Raw genomic sequence first — 25120 nt, 5'->3', positions numbered from 1 at the left:
GGTTCCAGAGACCACCTGGCAATGCTGTGGCCACGCGTCCTGTGGCGCGGGGTTCCATTGGCTGGAAATATGACTGGCAGGCGAGCGGGGCCTGCTTCCCCAGCCAGAAGCAGCCAGTGCACCTCAGCCTTTCTCACACTTGGGGCCCTGCGTGCTTCTCAAACAGCCACTTCTGTGCGTTGACACATTTCCTATTGAAAATCCCAGCCTTAACCTCTTCACAAAAAGCATCTGGGCCTTTTCTGGGCTGGAGCCCTCGCTGTGTTCACCAAGTAGAAAGAGGCGACAAAGGAGCCGCGGGCTCTGGGAGCACAGGGAACGGAAAGAGGCTGTGGGTCTGCTGCGCCTGACAGCGGGCAGGACGCTCCCTGGAAACCAAGGGAGTTAGTTGCCTTTCTCTCCCTGGTGGTAACCGAGCTTGCTGTGTGCCAGGCACTGCGGGCATCGAATCACTGTACCTCCCAGGGCCCCGTGAACAGATCCCATCGCTACCATTTCCGGTGGTTTTTGCTGAGGACCCTGAGATACAGAGGTTCAGCCGCTGACTCAGGGTCCCTGGGGCGGAGGTGGGGCTTGAACCCTGTGTTAGACTCTGAAGTCCTCCTGCGTGAACTCTGACAGACACTGCCGTCTGCTCTAGTGACGTGGGGAGTGGACTGGACTCAGCGCAGCCTGGGCCACTGTCCCTGCCTGTCTGTCACGTGGACGGAGCTGCGGACCCAGGACATTCCAGAGGCACCTGGAGGCGGTGACCACAGGGTTCTCTGGGGATGCCCAGCACTGAGGATTTCTCCGCGTTTTATAGCAAGCCTCGTTTTCACAGCCACAGGTACTAATTAGTATGGAAGCATGCCTTTTGATTCTGGAAAGTTCCGTTTGGCAAAGAGAGGTTCAAACATTAAAACTACAAACTACATTTTCTGGGGGGAGAGGGGGGTGGTCCTGAAGCTCCAGGTGAGTAATTTCATTCCCCAGGGCTCCACCCAGGCCGTTTCTGTGAACAGGTGAAACCGTATGCTGGAGACTGAAAAAAAAAATAAGGCTCTTTGTGGAAATATTAGGTGTAAAACTTAAAAAATAAAAAGGAATTCTATTTCCCTTTAACTTCACTTTTAAAAATGAATATATACTCCTTGGAAGGAACTGACGAGAGACAGATGAATACAAGTTCCCTTCAGAATCCAGCAAAACTTTAAAAAGTTATCATTTTTTTCCTTGACAAACAGGTATTTCTGACAACATATCAATAGTCAACCTCAAGTGCAAACCCAAGCCCCGGTACGAAAACCAGGGTAGGGGTGAGTGGAGGGCGAGGGGGCGGGAGATGCCCTGGCGAGGGGGATGGTGAGGAATGGGCGTGGAAAGGTGAACCCGGGCTGGGGAGGGCAGCCGGTGCCTGTGGGGATCCTGCTTCTGCGCTGGGAAGCCAGGCGACATTACCCTCCGCCAGCCTCCGTGTTCCCCGCTCTCAGATGGGCTGGCCCTCGCCAGCATTCCTCGCAGGCTGATGGGACAGAGCAAGCATGTGTCGTGTGGAGCAGGTGCCTGGCACCTGGTAAGCGCTCGATAAATAATGCCAACAGCGTCGCCATGCTTATGGCTCCGGTTCATACAAATCTGCCCCTCAGTTGTGAATTCCATACATCTGAAAGTTCCCAGCTCTAGCTCTTCTGGGGTCCCCGTCACAGATTCAACTTGGCCATCTCAGACCCTCTCCACTGAAGGATGTCCAGTGCCTGCATTGTGTACGAAGAGGCAGCTCATGAATAATGCATGTGAAGCTTGATTATGTAAATCCTCGGGTTTTCTTACATTTTTAGCCAGCGCATGACAATGGCCTTTTTTTTGGGCCCTTTGCTGTGGTCTGGTGCTTTAGGACGGAGCCTGCCAAGCTCAGGGGGGAGGGACACCCCAGGAGGGGTTAGCTCTCCAGAGGGCACATCAAAGGCAGAGCCAGAGCTCTGCCAGGCCCAGCTCTCCCTGCGGCCCAGCTCTCCCTGGCGTTGCTCGGTGTGAAAGGAAAGTGTCCTGTGCCTGAGGCAGCCCTGTGACACATGCGGACGGCAGGCTGTGATGTTTAATTTAACTCAGAGCGGCAGATGCCACATCTGGTGCTCCCTCAAAGCCGCTTTCATTTCTGGGGCTGCAGCCAGGGAGCCTGCAGTCTGGAAGGTGTGCAGGACGGAGGACAGGCTTCTGTAGGGATCTCATCTGAGTCAGCTCTTCACCTGTCTGCTCGGTACTAAAGGACACGCTCTTCAAGGACATCCATCCATCCCCATCCACCTGTCCATCCGTCATCCACCTAACCCTCCATCCATCATCCATCCATCCACCCCCATCCACTTGCCCATCCATCACCCATCTATCCTTCCATCCATCCATCCATCCATCCATCATCCATCTATCCTTCCATCCATCCATCCATCCATCCATCCATCATCCATCTATCCTTCCATCCATCCATCCATCCATCCATCCATCCATCACCCATCTATCCTTCCATCCATCCATCCATCCATCCATCATCCATCTATCCTTCCATCCATCCATCCATCCATCCATCCTTCCATCCATCCATCCATCATTGACCCATCCATCCATCCATCCATCCATTCACCTGTCCACCCATTATCCATCCACCTCTCCATCCATCATCCATCTATCTATCTATCCATCCATCATCCATCCATCCATCCATCCATCCACCAAATATTGGATGTCTCCTATGTTCTGGGCAATCAGAATAGTGAAACCAATTCTCTATTCTCAGAGTTTAATCATCTATTTATCCCCAGGATAAAAATGCAAATAACAGCCACTATGAAAACACACACACAGATGCACTTGAGGGAAGTTAAGAAACCGGCCCAAGCCCTGACCGGTTTGGTTCAGGGGATAGAGCATCGGCCTGCGGATTGAAGGGTCCCAGGTTCGATTCCAGTCAAGGGCATGTACCTTGGTTGTGGGCACATCCCCAGTAGGGGGTGTGCAGGAAGCAGCTGATGGTGTTTCTAACTCTCTATCCCTCTCTGTAAAAAATCAATAAAATATGTTATAAAAAAAAAAAAAAGAAACCGGCCCGAGATCACACAGTGAGTGGCAGATCGCGGGTCTAAACCTAGGTCTGTCTGAGGCTAACGCTATTCTGCCACCTTCCTCTGTCCGGGTCAGCGGGGCAGCCTCGGAGCTTCAGCTCCCAGCGGGGCGGGGCCTCTCACCTGCTGCGGCCTCCTGGCCCGGTTGACCCTCTTCTCCTGGCGCAGCTGCTGCTCCGTGCGCTCCAGGGCCTCCTTCAGCAGCGCCTTCTCCTCGGCCCCCTTGTAGATGTCGTCCTCCAGCTTCGCCACCTGTGACTGGTACATCTGAATGGACACTTTGCTCTGCCTGAGCGTACGGGAGAGACAAAGCCTCTTTTCCCCTCATCCTTCTCAGCCACCGCCAATGTCCCCGACCCGGGGCTTCTCCAAATACTCCCAGACCCCGCTGTCCTCGTGTGTTCATTACACGCAGGAGAGAATGACAAAGCTTTGGGGGAGTAGAGATCGGGATGAATAGCGAATCGGCTGAGTCAGTGAAGCGTGAGGGGGCAGAGGGTGTGTTAGCGGCCCCTTCTAATTTCCCGGGGCAGGGGGGGGGCGCGGGGGGAGACCTGCGGCCCCTGAAAATGTGCTGGAGCTGTGGCAAGCCCACAAATGCTGGAAGGTGAGACTCAGTCACAGCAGGTGCAGCTCACTCATTAAGAGACAGCAGAGAGCGGAGAGCCCTGGGCACTCCGATGGCCGCTGTGTCACCGAGAGACTTGTCACTTCCAGGCTCTAGTCACCCATCGTCCTGCCCCCTCAGAGCCCCCCAGATTTTAGCTGTTCCACACCCAGGTCGGTGCCCTGCCCTGAGGCTGAGCCGGGGGCATGGAGGCCTGGGCCTCCGCGGGGACCCGCGGTACCTGAGCTGGTCCACGTCCTGCTCGTATCCTCTCAGAAGCTCCTCCTTCCTCTCCAGCCGGCTCTTGAGCTGGGTGATCTTATCGAACACCAGGTCCAGGTCCCTTTGCCGCAGCTGGTTGACTCGCTCCCTCTCTTGGGGGGAGAGGTGTTTCATGGACACGTGACCTGCCATGTCCTTGATGTTCATCAGGCTCCCCAGCGTCCTGCTCATGTCCAGGTACTGCAAGGAAGGCGGCGCGCGGGTAAGGGGCCTGGCCGGGGCCTGCTGGCCGCGCGGAGGCGGCGAACGCCTCGTTCTCATTCACCCGTTGGCAATCGCAGGGAGCAAACCCACGTTTTGGAAATGAGTGCAATTAGGGCGTTTAGGACGATTTTCATTTTCTCCACATGCATTTACAGTCTGCCTTTTTGAGAACTGGGGGAAAGTGACAACAGTTATAAACATTCCGCTGGGGTCGTGGGCGGGCCTTGCGGAGCCATTGTAACCACCAGCTGTGCATGCAAGGCGGGTGTTTACACTACCCCGCGGTTCACACGGACTGCAGGGGACCCGGGGTCCGACAGGAGGCTGGCTGGCTGTACATACCAGCTTTTCACTGAGATCCAAAGCCTCGGTCACGTCCATTTTCCCCGGCTTCTCGGCGGCCAGGTTGGCAAAGCCATTTTGAGACTGAAATAAAAGAAGAGTTAAAAACCCTTGGCGTCCCGTGATGGATGCCTGCATCCGGAAGTTGAAGCGCTGTGCGTTGCCAAAGAATAACTCGGCAGAGTTGATTTTGATTTTAGTCCCCGACCTTCTAGTCTGATTCCTTTGCCAACTGCTTTCTGGTAACTGTGTCCCCACCCTTCAGAGCGCAACTCCCTTCGAAACGATACGTCGCTTGTCTTGTTCTCTGGTCACTGTCTTCCATCTAGACCAGCGGTTCTCAGCCTGGGGTGATTCTGCCCACCCTTGTTCCCCCTCCCCCAGATATTTAGCCATGTCTGGGCACCTTGTTGGTTGTTAAGCCTGGGGGTGGCGGATGCTGCTGGCATCAGTGGGTAGAGGGCAGGGATGCTGCTACACACCCACAGCACCTAGGGCGGCCCACGACAAAGGATCACCTGGCCCGCCAGGCTGGTGTGGCTCAGTGGCTGAGCATCGACCTATGAACCAGGAGGTCAACAGTTCAACTCCGGTCAGGGCACATGCCTGGGTTGCAGGCTCGGTCCCCAGTGGGGGGCATGCAGGAGGCAGCCAATCAATGATTCTCTTTTGTCATTGATGTTTCTATCTCTCTCTCCCTCTCCCTTCCTCTCTAAAATCAATAAAAAATATTTTAAAAGAAAAAGAATTACCTGGCCCCAAATACCGGCAGCATTGATGTGGAGAAAGCCTGGTCTAGATGCCCAGCCCCCAGGAAGCGGGAATGGTGCTGTTTTCGCTCACGCTCCCATTTCCTGGGCTGCCATGGCCCCTGGCAGAGTGGCTCTCCGTGGGCGTGATTGTCGAATGAATGAGCAAAGGTTAAATAGAGAACAGCCCTCCTCCTTTTACTAAAAGAACCTGATTTTTATGCAGCGGAAGCTACACCCTCACAAAATTTGGCCCCGCCTTCTCCTGGTGCTGGGGCCTGGTGGGCGAGGGCCCTTCGGACCCTTCCCAGGGACTGCGCGGGATGGTGCTCAGAGCTGTGCACTCACTAAGACCTAGTCGGCCAGCTGGCTGCTGGAAGGCCCTACCGACTGCGTGGAAAAGCCACCAGACCGATCAGGGAAGGACCACAGAGGGCCAGTACATCTCCTTCAAAAGCTAAACTGGGTGTTCAGTGCTTGCCATGTAGCACCTCTTAGCCCATAGCCTTTGCTGGCTCTATACTGCAAGCCTCTGAGATTAAAAAACAACACCCCCCCCCCAAATATAAAAGCATAGAGGCCCCCAAAGTGACTGCGACAGAGAAGAGTGGAGACATTGATTTATATATTTATTGAGAGGAGAATAAAATAGGGTGTTTGGAGATGACATTAAGCCGGGCAGGCCTGCTGCAAAAAGAACCTGAAATGCCGCTCAGGGTCCTCACCTCCCTGAGCTGCCGCCTCGGCACCCCTCTACAGACCCCCCCTCTTCTCCTGAGGGAGGGTCACCTAAGGAAGAGCCTGGGCTCCAGGGTGCAGGCACACAGTCCCCGCCCCCTTCTCTGCAGTCTAGCAGGGTGTCAGAGGCAGACTGCCAGGGACACTCAGGCCTGGCTGCATCATCCATCACTCTGTGACCTTGGGTGAGGGAGGTACTTGACCTCCAGAAGCCTTGAGGTTTCTTATCTGTAAGCCAGGGATGATAACAGTCACTAGACGCAGGCTGCTGTGAGGATTAAATGAGGTAAAGTGTGTAGAGGGCTTCGCGCAATGCCTGGCGCAGGTCAGCGCGTAACAGATGTCAGCTGTTCTTCCTCTTGCTGCTTCTCGTCCTCTGACTTTAATTACTGCCGACCTTGAAGGGCCGAAGTCTTCTAAGAAAGTTGGGAGGTTTCGTGCTCTGTGGTGTCAGGGGTGGGATCAGCGGTCAGAATATGAGATGTAAATATCTGATATGCAGGATGTATTTAGGCGACCCCTGTGAAAGGGTCGTTCGACCCCCAAAGGGGTCACGACCCACAGGTTGAGAACCGCTGGTTTAGATCCAACGGTGGCAGCAAGCCCCGCCCAGTGGCTCCTGTGACTGACCCTGACCTGAGCTGTCCATCCTTATGTGTCAATCAAATACCCATTTAGGGTACAGGGCACTTTCAACTTGACAACAGATTACTTCTGAAAATCCTGTCAAATAAACTATGCCCCCTAAGAGAGGAAGGCTTTCTTGTATAATACTGTTTAAATCCTAGTGAATAATAATAGCAGCCATCATTGGTTAAGTGTTCATTGTGAGCTAAGTGGTGGGATAAGCCCTTTACACAATTACCTCCTTTCATTATTTTTCATCATCACTTTGCAACCGGGCCGTGGAGGCCCCAAAAGGTTACCAGCCTCACCTAAGGTCACACAGCGTTCGGAACCAGGATTCCAGCACAGTCTCTCCTACTCCAGAATGGCGTCCTCATAATCATGGCTCCCTCTGCTACCCTTTATGTGTTCATGTTTGTCAGTTTACAGCAAAAAGCAAACTTCAGGCCAACTCATGGCATCATGCCACAAATTAGCCCATTGAATGTTTTCTGCAGAATATAACATGCAATGTGAAAAGCGGGGTCCACCAGAGGCTGACCTGGCCCTGTGTCAATGCAGAGATGCATCATGCAGTGCGCAAACGGAGGCCATCTTTCTATTCTAACACGGGGCTGCTGGGATGGGAGGCACTGACCAGTCGGTACAGACAATGGCCCATCTGGAGGGGCCTGGCCCCGAACCACCAATATGCACGGCCATGCCAGGACACACAGCCAGTGTCTGCCCTCATGCCCGCCCTCTCCACGGTCTGTCAGGCAGGCAGAGACAAACTGGATTTGGTTACCGCTTGGATCTCTATTCTTGAGAGAGCTGGCCAATCGGGGTTTGCGTCCAACATTTTCTGGACATTTTTTTCCATTCTGAGAGTCTTTAAGTCTTGAAATGATTTATTCTGGTGGACCTTATCGTCTAGAAAAGAAATGGTTTCGATTCAGAGGAAAGGCTCAGTGGTTGCATGTAATACGCACAGCTACTCTTTACTGGTCTTGTCCAAGGGCACACGGCTAATGGGAGGCTGCCTCACGGGAACAGGATGGAACTTGAACCCAGGCTTCTGGGTCCTAGCCCAGTGCTCCGCCCAGCAGCAACCCCAGCACCCGGAGAGCCCCATCCCCTCTAGGCAGGGAATTCTGGGGGGTTCCCCAAGGTCGATCCTTGTACCATGTTGGTCCATGTGAAAGTTTCCACCAGGCCACAGTGAAAAAAGAAAAAGTAGGACAATGTATGGGTTTCATGAAACCCTACTTCTTTAATATCAAGTTCTGCCCTTGACTCGGAGATCATGGCTGCCCATCTTGCTTTTTTGTATTAGAACATCCTTTTGGTTATGAAATGACAGGGATAGAAGACGGTGGTCCTGGAAAATTGATCAGTTCCCAAAGTGAACCCCCCTGGAGGTTGTTCCTCTGCTCCCAACCTCTGAGAACGTTTGATCTTATCAAGAAAGTCCCCCCCCACCCCCAGCTCTACGCAAGGAGAGGCAGATGAGGAAGGACAGCACTTACTTGACGAGCCTGAATTCTCGAGTTCTTTAATTCGTGCCCGGAGTTCGGATAAGGCCTTTTTCTGACGCTGAATGATTTCCTCGTGCCGGGACCCTTTGCACTTGGCCCCCAGGTCGCAGAAGGACTGCTCCTGCGGTGAATGAGACGGACGGCGGCTTTACTAGGGATGAGAGCCTCTCCCTTACACGTGGAGAAACGTGAACAATTCACGCGCAGCAGAAACCTGGCCACCGAGTACTTTGGAAAGTACCGTTAAGGGGGCTTCAGCTGAGGAGGAATTTCAATCTTTCACTTCAAATATAAATTCACAGCTCGGAAGATTTCCAACTTTCCTCCCTGCTTAGCACAACCGTAAACAAAAGATCCCCTCCAGGTTACCTCCCCACGTCTTGTTGATATTTCTTCTAAGCTCGGTTTCCATATGTTGTCATTCTGGGCTCATCTCTGAACAACACATCACATTCTGCTCTGGACGGACATGTGTAGATGAGAACACAGGATGCCTGCTTCTTCACTGGTAGTAAGGATGGTGGGCTAATATTTGCCAGGGGGGATTTGGTAAATGGGCTCTCGGCTGGTCTGGAGAGAGGAAACGCTTCCCAGGAGCCCCCAGAACAGCATGTCCAGCAGAACTTCTGAGATGGAGGGAGCCTTCTGTATCTGCACTGCCGGGCCTGGCAGCCACCAGCCACACAGCTGGAACCGGGTTTACGAAGGGTACAGACAAGGGCCTTCCTCATCGTCTGGGGTCCGTGCACCCCTTTGAGATCCAGCGGAATGCAGGGTTCCTTCCTCCAGAAAAATCCATGTACACACAACGCAGTGCATACAACTTCTGGGGGTTCAGGGGTCCCCCTGAAGACCAGTCATGTTACGTGTTGTTAAGCAACACTTCTCTCGGGTAAGCAATTCCCCTCTGCGGGCCAAGACTTATTCTAAGGCTCTGGGGACGCAGCAGCGAGTAAAATTGGCCGAATCCCTACTGTCCTGGATTCTGTATCCGGTGTGGGAGACAGACAAGAAAGATAAGCAGGGGAGATGTAAGGGGGACGGTGGTAGGTGTTAAGGAGAGAAAATGGAAATGGAATGGGATGTTAGCAATGGCGTTCAGTTGTAGATAGAGCTGCTAAGGAAGGTCCCAGGCAAAATGGCAAGAAAGGGAAGGAATTGACCATTTGGTTCTTTTACTTATTTATTTATTATCTTAAATATATTTTTATTGATTTCAGAGAGGAAGGAGAGAGAGAGAGATAGAAACATCAATGACGAGAGAGCATTATTGATCGGCTGCCTCCTGCACGCCTCCCACTGGGGATCGAGCCTGCAACCGGGATATGTGCCCCAACTGGGAATCGAACCATGACCTCCTGGTTCACAGGTCGACGTTCAACCACTGAGCCACGCCGAGCCACGCCGGCTGGGCTAGACCAGGCTCTTTCATGTGTGGTGGCACGGGTTCTCAAGAGCAGCAGGAGCGATCAAGCCCCAAAGCATAAACACTTATCTGCCTTGTGTTTGTTCATATCCCATGAGACAAAGCAAGTCACGTGGCCAGAGTCAGTTTGGGAGGGGCTTGGATTTTTACAATCTACCCACGTCCAATGCAGCAGGGCAGCGAGGCTCGGGGGCAGCCTCTACTCCGCATGAAGAGCGCGCCCGAGCCCGGCGTGACCCCAACTCACGGCCCTCTGGGAACTTGTTTATTTAGGGAAGATGGAGATTCTTTCTCATACAACTCTTAAGCCCTCTGACCCACTCTGGCTTAGAAAGCAGGAAGCGGCCGGAGGGAGGAAACTGTTCTGAGAAGGAACAAATACTTTTTCCCTTTTATCTGGCTCTGCTAATCCCACCCCATAAGGGAAAGTAATAACAATCCATCCCAACAAACACGGGTCCCCTGTGGGCAGAAACCCCGTGCGTCCTCCCCTGAGCCCAGCACAGGACCGGGCATACAGCAGGTGCTCCATAGTTGTTGAATGAATGAATGAATGAATGAATATGGGCCAGGTCTCGCACTAAGGGCCTGGGGTTCCAGCAGGAGTGAGACCTGCTCTCTGCCCCACGGAGCTCAGCCCGTCGACCCGCTGCAGCCCCAGCTCATGGCCACCCTGAGCAACAAGGAGACGCTGTTCAAGGGCTCTGGACAGCGGTGGGTGCCAAGGACAGCTGCTGGGCCGCGAGCCCTTTCGTTTGAGCTGTGTGCGGCCCTGGCTCACGGCTGCTTGGCAGGAGGGAGGCATCTGTGAGGACGCGGGAAGGCAAGCTGACACATTTGGCCCCGTTTCCAAGTGAAAACCCAAAGCCGGTGACTGCTCTCTAGTTTCATGAAGCCAAGGGGGGAGTCACATCCGGGGCCTCCCGGAAACCCGGGGCCTCCAGGGAGCACTGGGCCCACAGCAGCCCGCCACGGACAATGGGAGCATCACGGCCCCAGCCACGGGCAGAACGTGAGTGCCACCTTCGAGGGCGGCGTGATGGAGGCTGTTCTCACACGCACTCCCTGTTGCTGCGAGGCTGGGACTTCAGGCCGACGGAGGTTTCTGGGTGGGGACCCGCGAGAAGTCGCCAGGGGACAGCCTCGGAGCATGAATGGCGGTGCTCTTTGGGAAGGCAGAGTGGCCCTATCGAGCGCAATTTAGGCTGTCCTCTGGACCCAGCAATTTAGATACAGTGTTTTTGTTATTGTTGTTAATCCTCATTCAAAGGTATTTTTCCACTGATTTTTAGAGAGTGGCAGAGAGAGGGAAAGACAGAGAGAAACATCAATGTGAGAGAAACACATTGATTGGTTGCCTCCTGCACAGGCCCCCACAAGGGCCTGGGCCGGGGAGGAGCCTGCAATCAAGGTACCTGCCATTAACTGAAATTGAACCTGGGACCCTTTGGTCCACAGGCCGATGCTCTATCCACTGAGCAAACTGGCTAGGACAGGATACAGTATTAACTACAGTAATGTGGGAATGCAGAAGCCACTGACATCTCCATCAACAGGGGGCTGCTTGGACAAAATGGACACAGTGGATTCTATGCAGCCATTTAAAAGCAGAGGTAGATCTTACTTGAAAAATGCCCATTCAATAGTTATGTGTGTAGAATATATATGGCTTGATACCATTATTTCGCAAAAAAAAATCTCTTCAAGAAATATATGTACGAAGGGAGGAAGGGGAGATATGTAATACCTTAATCAATAAAGAAAATTTAAAAAACTTAAAAAAAAGAAGTTAAAAAATAAATATATGTACAGGGTGGGACGCAAAGTAGGTTTACAGTTGTGAGTACATGAGACAGTTTATTCTTGTATTATTATTTATTAACTAGAGGCCCGATGCACGAGATTCATGCAAGGGGCTTGGTCCTTGCAGTCGCAGCAGCTTGCCTTGGCCCTCGCAGCCATGGCTTTGTCCGAAGGTCGTCCAGAAGGTCGTTCAGCTGTCTGGTCTAATTAGCATATTACACTTTTATTATTATAGATTATTGTATAATTTTCCATATGAACAACTGTGAGCCTACTTTTGCCAACCCCTGTATATACATGTCTGTTTGCGTTGAGTTTATAAATAAAATGTATTTCTCAACAGCCCCACGAAGTGATTAGTGAGGGTCACTTCTCCCACTTTCCGGAGGAGGGAATTGGCTCAGTGACCTCCTGAGGTCACAGTTTCGGAGAAGAGGACCCAGGCAGACTAGACCGGAGCCCGGTCTCCACCCACTGCCCAGTCACGCTGCGTAAGGATGTGCAGGGGCTGCTGGCGCCTGTGCCAACCTGCTGACAGCTGGCACCTCTGGTGACGGCATTGGAGGGGCAGGACTCCTGCTGTTTTACTGGCACCTGGCACAGAAGTACGTGCTGAATTGGAACTTAGAATGAGAATGTTTTCCAAAGCCAGGAAAGCCACCACCGGGCTCTTCCTTCCTCAGCCTGTCCTTCGGGGGGGGGGGGGGGGGGCGGACACTCACCTCCTGGCTGCTCACGAAAATGTCGGTGAGGATGGGTTCCATCTGCCCCGAGATGTCACACATCTGGGCCGTGCTCCTGGGCCTGCGTTTCTCTTGGGAGGCTCTGGGGCAGAGGTGATGCGTCACGGGGCTGCACAAGGTTCCGGGGGCCACGAGTTCCCACCCCCACCCCCCACCCCGCGGGACAGGAAAAGGAGCTCCATTTTTATGGTAACTGAAGTCTCCCGGCCCTCAAGTCTCCTACCCACAGATCGTAGGGGGTTTAGTCTCAGGGGACTTGCAGGAGAGTGGCCAGGGCGGCGGGCACCTGCCTGCCCTTGCTTCCACCTGGGTCTGCGGGACACCTGCTGTGCCCGTACGGGGGCATTTGTTGTGTGATGCTCTTTCCTACTCTCCGGTGGGTAAGCCCTTCCAGGTCTCATAACAGTCCCATGAATGGGGGACGCTCCTGGCCCTATCTGACAGCCAGGAACAGAGACACACAGCAATTTGCCGTGGTCACGGGGCTTGTAAGTGGAAATGCCTGGCTTTGAACCCAGACAGCACGGGTCTGGAGCCTGTTCTTTTAACCACTGTGTGACTGCTTTGGCCATGAGCCCCGAGGCACGAGAAGCCACAGGGTCTACACAAGACATCAGTTTTGCTCACACTTTCTTGGGGGAAAACATTATTTTTATGTCAACATTTGGACAAACTATGGATGAAAATGCAAAGTCACATGTCCTTTTTAGACAAATCCATGGGACGGGGATATTTAACATTTACTTTGAGCTGACCTCGGACACCCCCAGTTGATACATTTGTTTAACAAATATTTATTGATTTCCTTCAGTGCTAGGCGCTGCGTGACTGCCGGGAGGCAATGCCAGGCAAGGCCTGTTCTCAGGGAGAAGGCAGACCATTGAATGGGCAATTAAACACAGCCTGACTGAGAAGTTAAGGTAGGTGAAGTGAGGGGCTGAGGGTCCCAGGCAGAGCAGGAGCCCTGGTCTATATTTGGGGAGGGTGAGTGACAGAGGACTTCCTGGAGGAAGTGGCATTTAAGCCGGGACCTGTCATCTGGAATATTGGGCAGGAATCTTTGGGAAGCACAGGACTTAGCAAAGGCCTGTTCTACCTGATAAGGCTGTGGAGCTTGAAACACGTCATTCATTCATCACTTCATTCATTCTTCGTCTATCCATCCATCCATCCATCCACCCACCCACCATGCATCCATCCCACTCCTCAATCAGCACTTACTGCCCACCTCTCTGTGCAAGGTTCCCGGGACACTCAGGTGTACCTGGGCCCTGCACGCCGTGCAGACCTCCTCACACACCTGAGTGCCTCCTTGAGGTCCTCCAGCTCCCGGTCCTTCTTCGCCACCAGGCTGGTCACCTGGGCCATCTTTTCCTTGAGCGCACCCAGCTCTCTCTTTTGCTGTTGGACCAGGGCCACGTTCCTCTCCAGTTCCACCTTCTGCTTCTCATTAAGCTCCCCTGGGAGCGACAGGAAAGCTGGTGAGGGGGTGTCCTGCCTGGGGTCTCCACGAGGGGCCACAGCAGGGTCCTCTGCCAGGGTTCGAGACCCACGAGGAGGGCCCGCCCTCCAGGAATTCTCTGGGGGCTTCAGCAACAGCCAGGAGGTCTGCTTGCATCTGAGCAAACAACTCCTGTGAGTGCTGGCTCTAGGAGGGCCGTGTGCTCCGGCCTTAGCCTAGCATTACACCGCAGGTGCTGTCTGTCCCCGCCCCTGTACCTATGGCACTTTAGGGCACTCCGGCCACTTTCCGCTGCCTGCTTCTGCATCTCTTTGCCTAAGGCAGTGGCTCTCAACCTTGGCTGCACATTAGAATCACCTGGGAATCTTTTTAAAATCCTGATTTCTGGGCCTCATCCTCCGGAAATTCTGTTTCTTTGTGACTAATGTTGTGGCCCCACCCCATAACAAAGAAACAGAATTTCTGGAGGATGAGGCCCAGAAACCAGGATTTTAAAAAGATTCCCGGGTGATTCTAATGTGCAGCCAAGGTTGAGAACCACTGATCTAGAAGGAATACCTGGCCCTGGGTCCCAAAGCTGGTGAGTGTGAGAGCTTGTGCAGGTGGCCCTGCCCCAGGAGGGAGCCTTTGATCTGGGGGCAAATTCTCAGTGGTGACAGGAGAGTCTCCCCTAAAAGGAGAGTTGGGTCTCATCGCGGAGGTCCTGTGCCCTCTGGGGAGTGACCCGTGGCCCCTGGATATGGAGTCAGGGCCATAGTCGGGATCCAGCTTTTGTGGACCCCACTGTAAGTGCTGTGACCCCAGGAAAGCAGACTGAGCAGGGCTTTTAAGGCCACGCTGTCCAACTCTTCAGCCCCATTTCTTTCCTTCCTCAAAGTGGGCCAGGAAGTCAAGGGACCCGGGCAAGCGTACGAACCTCTCAAATCTGACATTCGGCTGTGGGCTTCCGTAAGGTTTTTCCTCAAGCTCATGATGACCTCCTGCTGAGACAGGATCTCCTTCTGAGCCGTCACCAAGTCCTCTCTGCAAGTCACAAAACAGGCAAAGCCGGGTCAACCCCGACCCGTGGTGTCTCAGTGCCTGGAAGGGACCAAGCGCAAATGCCCAGTGATGCTCCACCAATGATGGTCCAGGGATACCGGTCCCAGCAACGGGATAAGCACGTGCTTTAATCATTCTCAAAACAAAAGTCATTTTTATGTTCATCACTGAAGATAAATACATCGCATCCAGCCAGCATGGCTCAGTGGGTGAGTGTCGACCTATGAACCAGGAGGTCAGGGTTCGAGTCCAGTCAAGGGCACATGCCTGGGTTGTGGGCTCGATCCCCAGTGGAGGACGTGCAGGAGGCAGCTGATCAGTGATTCTCTCTCATCATTGATGTTTCTATCTCTCTCTCCCTCTTTCTCTCTCTGAAGTCAATAATATATATATATATTAAAAAGAGAGAGATACATTGAGATAGAACAAAGGGCCCTGGCTGGGTTCCATCTGAGGCTGAAATATGACTTTGGGGTTGGGAGGGATCTTCAAAGTCATTTAGTTTAACCTCTGAACTTTGAACCCCCTCTAGAACCTCTCCACCAAGTGGTCTCCACTGCTGGCAACCTCTGCTCTCGGCTGCCGCGACCACCTGCTCGCCGCAGTGTTAGCCAGCATTCCCCGAGCGACTTCCGTGCGCCCGGCCTGAGCCTCCTTGTTTCACAGATGAGGAAGCCGAGGTCCCGCCTCACACAGCAGGAGAGGGTTGAGTTGGGATTTGAACACAGATCCACCCAGGCTTTTCCATGACATCATCCTGACTTGCTAAAAGAATCAAGAAAGTCAAATAACAGCAAGCAGACCCCGGACTCCACTCCCTTTTTCAGATTCCGACAACGTGGCCAGAAGTGGGAGTTTGGTGGGTTTGTCATTGTTGGCGTGCACACCAGGGCGGGTGCTCTGGCGCGGACACAGCCTCTGGGTACTCACATCATGTGGTCACACACCGCGTCTTTGGTGCGGCTCTCCTGCGGGGGCCCCGGGGGACGGTCTTGCTGCGTTGCCTTCTCCTGGGCTGAATCAGGGACACGTGAACATCATTACAGTCCTGCCACCCGTGCCTTCTTTCCCCGATGCGTGTTAACCCATCAACACACCCGCACCTTCCCCCACTTACACACTCTCCCTACACCCGCAGTGCCCTCCCCCGTAACGGGGCATACCACAGGTCTGTGTCACAGGCTGAGGACTCCCCCCACCCCCCTTTGAGCTCATGAAATCCTTCCAGCTACTCTCTAAGGCACAGATCAATAACTCCATGCAGACAGGGAAATGGACACAGGAGTGACAGAACCTGTGTCCACTCAGCCAGCTGGTGAGAGGTGGAGCCCTAACCACTGGGTCACATCTCCTGCCCTACTTCCTCCTCTGCACTCAGACAAGAGTCGTGTCCTTACTACATCTTCCACTTACTCCCCAGCCCACTGCCTTCGGCTTCCACCCTCACCACTCAATCACATGCTCATTCATTCATTCATTCATTCGACAGTTCAGTGCTTTATGGTCTAAGCGTGGGGTGACCAAGCTGTCACCCTCCAGGTCCCAGCTTAAGCATCCTCCCTCTGACCTGGACCTGGCCTGGGAAACTGAGTCCCACTCCAGGCCCTGGCCATGGTGCCCTGCTCACCTTGGGTCACCTGTCAGGGCAGTATTTTGGTTAACTGAAGGGATCTTGCCTGCTTGCCCATCACTGAACCCTCAGTGCCTAGAATGAACTTGGAGCAAACTACGGCCCACTAGCCGGATCCGGCCCGTTTGAAATGAATAAAACTAAAAAAAAAAAAAGCTTGAGACCAGGACCATGATTCTCAACCAGGGGTGAGTTTGCTCCCCGTGGGGGACACTTCTCAATGCCTGGAGACATTTTTGGTTGTCACACTGGGGTGGGCGGTGGTACTGGCATCTGGTGGGTGGAGGCCAGCCCACCCCTGGCCTAGAATGAACTTGGAACATAATAGATGCTCAATTAAGTGTGTAGAGTGAATGGATGCATGAGGTGAGCCCTGACAGCTCATCAACTGGCTTGAGACCAGGACCATGATTCTCAACCAGGGGTGAGTTTGCTCCCCTCACGTGGGGGACACTTCTCAATGCCTGGAGACATTTTTGGTTGTCACACTGGGGTGGGTGGTGGTACTGGCATCTGGTGGGTGGAGGCCAGGGATGCTGCTCAACACCCTACAGTGCACAGGACGACCCCCACCCCAAAGAATTATCTGGCCCCAAATGTCAATAGCGTTGAGGCTGAGAAACCCTGGTCCCGGGCCTTTGCTTCTAGAACTCTTCTCCGAGAAGTGACGTTCATGACCCCTGATGTTTAGAGCAGCTAGAGAACCTCTCCAAGCAGCCGGCGTCTTGGTCATTTAGGGCAAATACATGCTCACTACTCCGAGTTCCGTTTCAGCCTCGTTGGGGTTTAGCTTTTAAGAAATAACCCCTGGCTGGTTACAAAAGTGCATTAAACAAAGTCACAAATTACAACGCAGAGGGGAGCCTTTGAACGGCGCCTGCCTGGGGGCGGGGGTGGGGGGTTCCCTGCCATGCCACTCTGACAGCCCTGACAGCCCTGGCAGCCTGCACCTCCCTGGCTGACCGGCCGGGCACCGAGGCTTCCGACTCCTCGTCATCACTTCTGTCGCACCTGGGCCTCGAGGGCCCCTAACCGTGTTGTGTAACAAGAACGAAAGGGGCGCCAGGGGATCAGTGAGCTTCTCAGTGAGCAGAAGTCCGTTTCTTACCCAGCAGCCTCTTGGGGCCCACAGGACAACCAGAACCTGGCCCGACACGCAGGTTCCTCAGGGTCTCTTTGGACCTACCCAGGTCATTGTTCTTCAAAGTTGCGAGCTCTTCTTCTATTTTCTGGTGATGTTCGGTCACTTTTCTGAGTCTTTTTTCTAGACTCACGATCGTCAGGGAGTGCTGTTTGATCTGCTCCTTGTAGCCCATGACTTCTTCTTCAAACTCCGGTTTCTGTGATTCTCGTTCTTCCTGGAGGGCCTTGATGGTCTGCTGTTGCAGCTGTATCCGCCCCTCCATCATGATCTGGGGAAACAGAAATGGCTAGTGCGACCCCGGGCGGCTGCTCTGACAATAACAACAGTAACACGTCCCCTTTGCGCCCACAGCCACTGAGCTTGGTCCCACCTCAGGGCCTCTGCACGTGTGTTGTTTCCTCCGCGTGGTACACTGCTTCCCTGGCTCCTTGCATGGCTGATTCCTTCCCGAGTTTCAGGTCTCCCGTGCCACCTCCTCAGGGAGGCCCTCCCTGATTGCCTAACCAGAGGAGCAACCTGAGGCACTTTCCATTCCATCATCCTGTTTTGTTTCCTCTGAGGCACTTAGCACCATCCGAATTCTCCCGTGTCTTTGTTTCTCACTCCCACCAGCATGTAAGCTCCATGACAGCAGATACTGGTCTTTTTAAATTTACCAACACACCCAGCATCATCGGTGCCTAGATCCCTGCCACAGCATGGGACCCACATGCTCAGTAAACACTCATTGAATTAATGAATGAACGATTTCGTAAGAAAAAAGTGGATGGCCCGGCCGATGTGGCTCAGTGGTTGAGTGTCGACCTCTGAACCAGGAGGTCATGGTTTGATTCCTGGTCAGGGTGTATGCCCTGATTGTAGGCTCAACCCCTCATAGGGGAAGTGTAGGAGGCAGCCAATCAATGATTCTCTCTCATCATTGATGTTTCTATCTCTCTCTCTGAAATCAATAAAAACACGTAAAAAAAAATAAAAAAAGAAAAGAAAAAGTGGATGACTTTGTATTTCCTAAAAACCAAAAATTACCCATGGTCCCCAAATGGTGAGTCAGACCCTTTGCCGTGACCGCCTTCTCCTTCCCAGGGCTCTTCTCGGTGCGTCTATCCAGAGCCTCGTCCTCACCCCATCCTGCCTCTCGGATGAGCCTGTCTTCTCTCTAATGACCTCGTTCTCCTGCTCCCCACACCCCGCTGCATGTTGGGCCCCCGGGCTCAATCTCCTCCCCACGTGTCAATGCTTCGCCTGAGAAACCCACATACGTTTGGCAAAGTCTGAGGTCAGTTTTGGTTGTCCCAGCTGTGGGGAGGGAGCTGCCGGCGTCTGGTGGGCAGAGACCAGGCTGCTGAGCATCCTACAGTCACAGGAGGGTTCCCGGGGAAGGCCTATCTGACCCACAGCCTCGGCAGCAGCAGCAGCGTGGAGGCCGGGCACCATCCCCCCCCCACCCCCGTCCCCGCCCCTGTGGCCCCTGCCCTCCCCCATTTCTGAACCGCTTGTTCTCACGGCGCTGTGATCTTGCATGGAGAGGAGAAGTCTGTCTCTTACCATCTTTGTCTTGGCAGTTTCCAGTTCAGCTAACGCCTCATTTAATTTCATGGCCAGGCTCTCTGCTTTCAGACTCTCAGACACCTTTGTTCTTTGACTCTCTTCTACCATGGCCAGTGCGTCCTTTAATTTATCATTTAGAACATCTTCCTGTTGCACTTTAAAATCCATTTCCTAGATGAGCAACAAATATCAAATCAACAGACATTCAGGTATGAGTTTTCACCCCGCCTCTGCCCCCCCCCTCCCCCCGCCCCGCCCGGCGTTCAGAGGGAGGTGAACTCTATCCTGTTACTGTTCCCTCGGTTCTTTTTAAGTCCAAAGTCCATGCTTTCTCTGGAAGGTTCCAATTAGTAGAGAACTCCCTCTTATAGTCAGCTGGCATCTGTCTCCTTGCGATTTCCGGCCTCTGAGCCCAGGTCTGTCACCTGGAGCTCATCGAGTACATTTTCTTTCTCTTTTATGAGTACGTTTCATTTCCCTTTCTATACTTGAGGAGGACTGTCATGTCTCGCTCTAACTCTATTTTCCAGGATAAATGTGCTGAGTTCCTTCACCCCTCATTATAGGACCTGCCTTCAGGACGCTCCACGTTCCTAGAGGCTTTGGCACGGGATGGCCTCCCCTCCCCCTGGGGGCCCAGTCTTGCCACGGCCTTGGTTCTGTCCTTCTGCCCAGAGCCCGCCCGTCCTGCCCTTGACTGTGAAAGTTCCAGCCAACTCCCAGTCCCTCCTCACAGTGTGCCCTGCGGGCTGTGTGGCAGGCACTGTGCTGGGGGCTTGCGAGCTTCATTTCCTTATTTGACTTTTTTTGTTAGAACAGTTTTAGGTTTGTAACAACATTGAGGGGAAGGTACGGAGAGGAATCCCGGTTTGGACAATGGGTGGATCTGGCCGAGGAGATGCTTCCTGGGGACCCTGGCAGGCATCCCCCAGAGCAGCCCGTCACCCACACACACTGAGATGGTGTCTCTGATGGGCCAGGAAGCGGCAGGACACGCTGGCCGGCATCTTTGCTCCTTGCCGGCTACTCAGCAGCTACGCGGGACAGGAGCACAGCGCTCGCTGTTCCCACGGGTCCCCATTTATTTCCCTTCTCCGCTTTCTCCTCTTTCTTCCACAGAAACCCGATTTTTGCTCATGCAGATGAAATCAATCTCCCTATTGCTCTCCGCATATACAGCTCGAACAGCATGTGAGTAAGCAATTTGGAGTGTGTCTCTGACCTTGTCATTCCTTGACCTTTGCTGGTGAGTGGGGGCCTGCCTGAGGGTTGTCACAAGGCCCCGCCCTCTGATGTCATCCATGTTCTAAGCCAGTGATGGCGAACCTTTTGAGCTCAGCGTGTCAGCATTTTGAAAAACCCTAACTTAACTCTGGTGCCGTGTCACATATAGAAATTTTTTGGTATTTGCAACCATAGTAAAACAAAGACTTATATTTTTGATATTTATTTTATATATTTAAATGCCATTTAACAAAGAAAAACCAACCAAAAAAATAGTTTGCGTGTCACCTCTGACACGCGTGTCATAGGTTCGCCATCACTGTTCTAAGGTGTTGAGGACACTGTCGGTCGCATTACAGAGTTCTCTGTGGGATGAGCCCCAGGAGACGTTCTCTCTGGGCCGAGTACCAAGAATGGTCCCAGTTTCATGAGCAATCGCTCCATTTTCATCTATAAATTGCACAACTGGAGTGGGGAGGGTGGGGCCCTGGCATCCGAGCTTGAGCCACCGCTTCCTGGCGTGTGACAGGGGCACAAGACTTGTCCTCTTCCCGCCTCACTTGCAGCCGCTTCCCTTTTCACTGTAACTGTTAGAATAAAAATTGTGGCCCATATTGATTTCATGATACATATATTTTTTTGCACTAGTCTCATTTCTGATCCATTTTATGCCCCGAGTAATCTACTTAAAATTGTTAATTTCTCCTTTTCTCCTACCCCAAAGTAAAGCATTTTGTGGAAGTCGTTTGGGGAATCCAGGCTGCTTTCCTGGGCTCTCCCTGAGCCCGGGGCATCGCGCCTGCTCACAGGAGCCCTCCGGAGGGAAGCGGGCAAGTCCTGCATCACTTCCCCAGCTCTGGTCGGCCTCCGCTGGACACACCTTGGAAGTGCCCAGGACCCCCATGCAATCCAGATGCGGTTCCTGACTCTCGTCCCCCTCAAGCGGTGGCGTTCCAGGTCCGCCAGCACCCCCTGGACTGCCTGCTAAACACGCAGGTTCCCGGGCCGGCCCGCCCTCCGGGGGCACCTGGGATAAACTGCCCAGTGACTCTACGTGGGCTGATGTTGGGAACCTTTCTTGAGAGAAAATGACCCAGGACTGATGTGTATAGACTTTTAGTTCCATCTGGCCTTGAACACCTTTTGAATTTGTATTTACCTGTTTTTAAATAACTTAAGTGTTATTTAAATTAAACCTCTATTGTCGGGCTGTGTGTTTATTGCTTGCTCCAACTACTGAGATGTTGGCTATTGTGTGTGTGTGTGTGTGTGTGTGTGTGTGTGTGTGGTCCCTGGTACTGCTGGGACCCAGGAAGAGTGAACTACATCCCACAGCGTGGAGGCGCCCCGGGCAGGGCCGTGTGCCAACTTCTACCTCTACTGCGCCGGCCACTCCCAGTGACGCTCATAAGTGGGGTTTGGCATGAAGGCGATGATGACAATCATGAGAAGTTCCGGTGGGGCAATGACATTGAGGTGATGAGAAGTTCAGGCGTCCATATCCTGACCCCCTCTCTGACCCCAGGCGGCCGAGCTACGCAGAGCTCATGGCCAGCAGGGAGAGGCGGAGTGACGATGAAGGAGTCTGGCATCAGATGGTCCTAGGTTTGGATCCTGCCCCTCTGCTTCCCAGCTGTGAGCTCACAGTAATAATAATAAAAGCGGGCAACACAGCCAGCATTCGGGGAGTGCCAGGTACTGTTCTGTGTATTCTGTGTGTGTGTTAACAATGGAGCCTCACAGCTCCACGAGGCTGACCTTTGGTATCATCTGTGTTTCACGAGTGCGGAAACCAATGCACAGAGATGCTGAGCGACTTGCCTAATGTCCCACAGCCAGAGAGCGGCCGGGGCGGGCCCGACCGCCTGCCTCCCGAGCCTGCTCTTAACCATGCCTGCTCCTCCGCGTCTCTCCGCGCTGGGGCTCGTACCTCTTTCTGCTTGGTCAGGCGGTTCTCCAGGTCTTGCACCCTTCTCTTTTCCCTCTCGATGGCCTCCCTTGCTTTCTGTTTCTCGTGGGCGATGCTGCTCTCCGATACCTGGACGGCAAGGACAAGTGGTCTGAGGGCGTGCGCACCAGGCAGAAAGGGAAGTGGATGCGTAATTGTTGAAACCAGTGAGTCAGGCGTTGGGACCAAGAGCTCCAGGATCAGGAGGCCCCTCGGGGAGAGATGAGAACCTGGAAGTCACGTGTTGGTTAGTCATGTGCATCATGGAGAGCTCTGCGTCACTCAGGAATCCGGGGCTGGCGTTCGGGAAGTGACATGCTGGTGAGTGTTCAGTTCAAGGCGTCTGGTACTGAGCCACCGAGTAAACTGACATGTGTTGGCCCCAAGGCGGCCTTCTTTGGAAGCACACGGCTTCTTGGGAGGTGGGGCACGAGAGACAGAGCCGGGCAGATGCCCTCTCACCGCAGGCCTGGCGCCTGGTGGTCTCTACGCAGCCTACAAAGGCTTGGGTCCAAAAACTGATGTCCAGGACAGTCTGGCACTGGGAACACGTGCCCAGCAAGGTCTGGTGATGGGGAGGAGGTTAGAGCCCAGCTCCAGCCCCAGGAGCCCCACAGGGAGGTACACAGGCAGAGTGAGGCCGGAGAACTCCAGTTCTGGCTGCTGGAACTCTTGCAGTTATGCCCCCATAAACATATAAAGTTCACAAGAAAAATATGTAAAATATATACATATAACACAGACAAAAGACTGGAGAGGTATGTGCAAAGATGTAAAGATGGTAATTTGGGGGGGAGTTGGGATTATGGCTATTTACATATTCTTCTTTTCACTAGTTTATGTCTTCTAAATTTTCTTTAGTGAACATGCATTATTTAGCAAAAAGAAAAAAAAGCTACTGGAAGTTGTTATAGGGCAGTGATGGCGAACCTATGACAACCTATTTTTTTGGTTGATTTTTCTTTGTTAAATGGCATTTAAATATATAAAATAAATATCAAAAATATAAGTCTTTGTTTTACTATGGTTGCAAAGATCAAAAAATTTCTCTATGTGACACGGCACCAGAGTTAAGTTAGGGTTTTTCAAAATGCTGGCACGCCGAGCTCAAAAGGTTCGCCATCACTGTTATAGGGGATGCTATGTCGGGGTGGGGGTGGGTAAGACTTTGGGACGCGTGGCCCTGGAGAAAAGACCAGCTTCCCCGCTGCTCCAGCAGCCTCAGTGGCCCCCGTCCAACCGCCCTGCTCCGGGTTCGGGCCTCCCGGGCCCACCAGGGCCCTGACACACCTCCCTGCCGGGCTTGGCATTTCCCTACTGTCAGGTCTGCCTCCGAAGGTCCAGCCCCCCACCTGCCAGTCTACGTCCTTCCTGTTGTAAGAGTTCCTGTCCGGAGGGCTCCTTCCCTTCTTAGGTGCTGCCTGGCACATTCCAGGTGCAAATCATAATGGTGACAACGGGCATCTTTACCAGTAAGTGCTTGCAATGTGGTGCCCGGCACCGTGTGCTGAAGTATCAGTGCATCTAATCTGCACCCCCCGCGCAGCATCTGCCCAGTTATCCCCACTGTACAGGTGAGGCCACGGCGGCTGCAAGTGAGGCGGGAAGAGGACAAGTCATGTGCCCCCATCACACGCCAGGAAGTGGTGGCTCAAGCTCGGATGCCAGGGCCCCGCCCTCCCCACTCTGACACTGGCCTCTGGACCCTGCTCACCTGTCCTGATCCAAACCCCACCCTGCCTGGTGGCAGGAGACACTTAAGCGGGCACGGAGCTTGCCACCCGCCCAGCAGGAGCCGGAGCTTCAAGACCCAGCCCTGGCCCATCTGCATAAGGGAGCTCAGGGGCAGCCGCCGACCAGGGTCTGGGTCTGACCCCTTGCTCGGGCGGTGCTCCCTCACCCACCAGGACTCTGACCTCACTCCCCTGCATTGACTGGCACAGTCCCGCTGCCAAGGTCTTTGCTTGACGGCCCCCTTCCCTCCCCCCTCCCCCCACCCCTACCCCCCACCCTCAAACCCCCTCTCTTCTCCCCTCTGCTGGGCACACCATCTTCCCCACTCCACCTGGACTCTGACCTCACCTGGCAGGTGCTTCACAATGAATGTACTGACCAACTCCTCACAGCAAACCCCTGGGTGGTTCTGCCCTGACACCCTCATCCCAGCTAGGTCACAGAGGGCAGGGGCCGGCCCAGGGCCGCACAGCATGTAAGGGCAGGGCTGGGATTTGACCCAGAATCGGCACTTTCAGCCCCCTACGCCCCCCCACCCCCACCGGGCTCACCTGACGCACTCTGTCTCCCGCGTCCTTCCCCTGCCCTCATTTGGCTTCCATTTTGCTCCAGCCTCAATTTCGTGCCTTATGTCCCTGTCCCTGTCCTCGGGCTCACTCAGGCCTCTGTCCTTTGCACTTGGCCGCTTTATCCAGTGACATTCTCTTCCCCCAGATGCCCCCTCTCTCCTCCGGGTCACCTCCCCAGAGAGGCCCTGCCCTCCCTACCTGCAGGCTGCTCTCTAACCCCCCTGTGGAGCCACCATGTGCATGTTTAGGTGGTTGTTTGCCCCTCCCCTTAGAGTGGGCTTTTGTGTCCTGTCTTTTGTGGGGACTGGTGGGGAAGGCTGGGTGTGGGTGTCCCCAGCTCTGCTGGGCCTGGAGCTCAGACACCCCCCCCACCGGTCCCCCTCTCCTTCCCCCTCCGCCTCCCCCCCAGATCCCCCTCTCCTTAGTGTTTTCACGTATGTAAGGTCTCAAGCCCACTAAGGAATTGGGAGCTCCCTGATGTAATATCGATTAGTTCGATATTTGTAAATTAAAATTGTGCCTTTGAAATGACCCCTCAGTTGCCCTAGAGAGTGAGAGAAGAGGAGAATGCTATTAGAGCGTTGAACCTCCTTATTCCCCCCCGGGGAAAGCCTAGGGACCTAGCCTCCATTGGCACCCGCTCACCATGACACGGGCATTGATCGACAAACGGGAAGGGCACCT

At 53.7% G+C, this 25120-nt stretch overlaps 1 protein-coding gene across 1 annotated transcript in view; it reads right to left on the bottom strand.

The window, feature by feature from the left end:
• Positions 1-25120, bottom strand: part of FHAD1 (forkhead associated phosphopeptide binding domain 1) — a gene marked incomplete at its 5' end in the record, with an annotated part of 67892 nt that overhangs the window by 11420 nt on the left and 31352 nt on the right. The window contains 12 exons of the mRNA XM_023748113.1: positions 3222-3387; positions 3947-4167; positions 4534-4617; positions 7435-7559; positions 8156-8285; positions 12116-12218; positions 13401-13596; positions 14515-14621; positions 15570-15654; positions 17378-17681; positions 18959-19132; positions 22116-22223. Coding sequence (XP_023603881.1) covers positions 3222-3387; positions 3947-4167; positions 4534-4617; positions 7435-7559; positions 8156-8285; positions 12116-12218; positions 13401-13596; positions 14515-14621; positions 15570-15654; positions 17378-17681; positions 18959-19132; positions 22116-22223 — 1803 coding nt within the window. The remainder of the gene's footprint in view (positions 1-3221; positions 3388-3946; positions 4168-4533; positions 4618-7434; positions 7560-8155; positions 8286-12115; positions 12219-13400; positions 13597-14514; positions 14622-15569; positions 15655-17377; positions 17682-18958; positions 19133-22115; positions 22224-25120) is intronic.

This window comes from Myotis lucifugus, unplaced genomic scaffold (genome assembly GCF_000147115.1).
Source record: "Myotis lucifugus unplaced genomic scaffold, Myoluc2.0 scaffold_1159, whole genome shotgun sequence".
NCBI classification, from domain to species: Eukaryota; Metazoa; Chordata; class Mammalia; order Chiroptera; family Vespertilionidae; genus Myotis; species Myotis lucifugus.
Note: the sequence above shows the minus strand (reverse complement) of the source record. Positions and strands in the feature narration are given on the sequence as shown.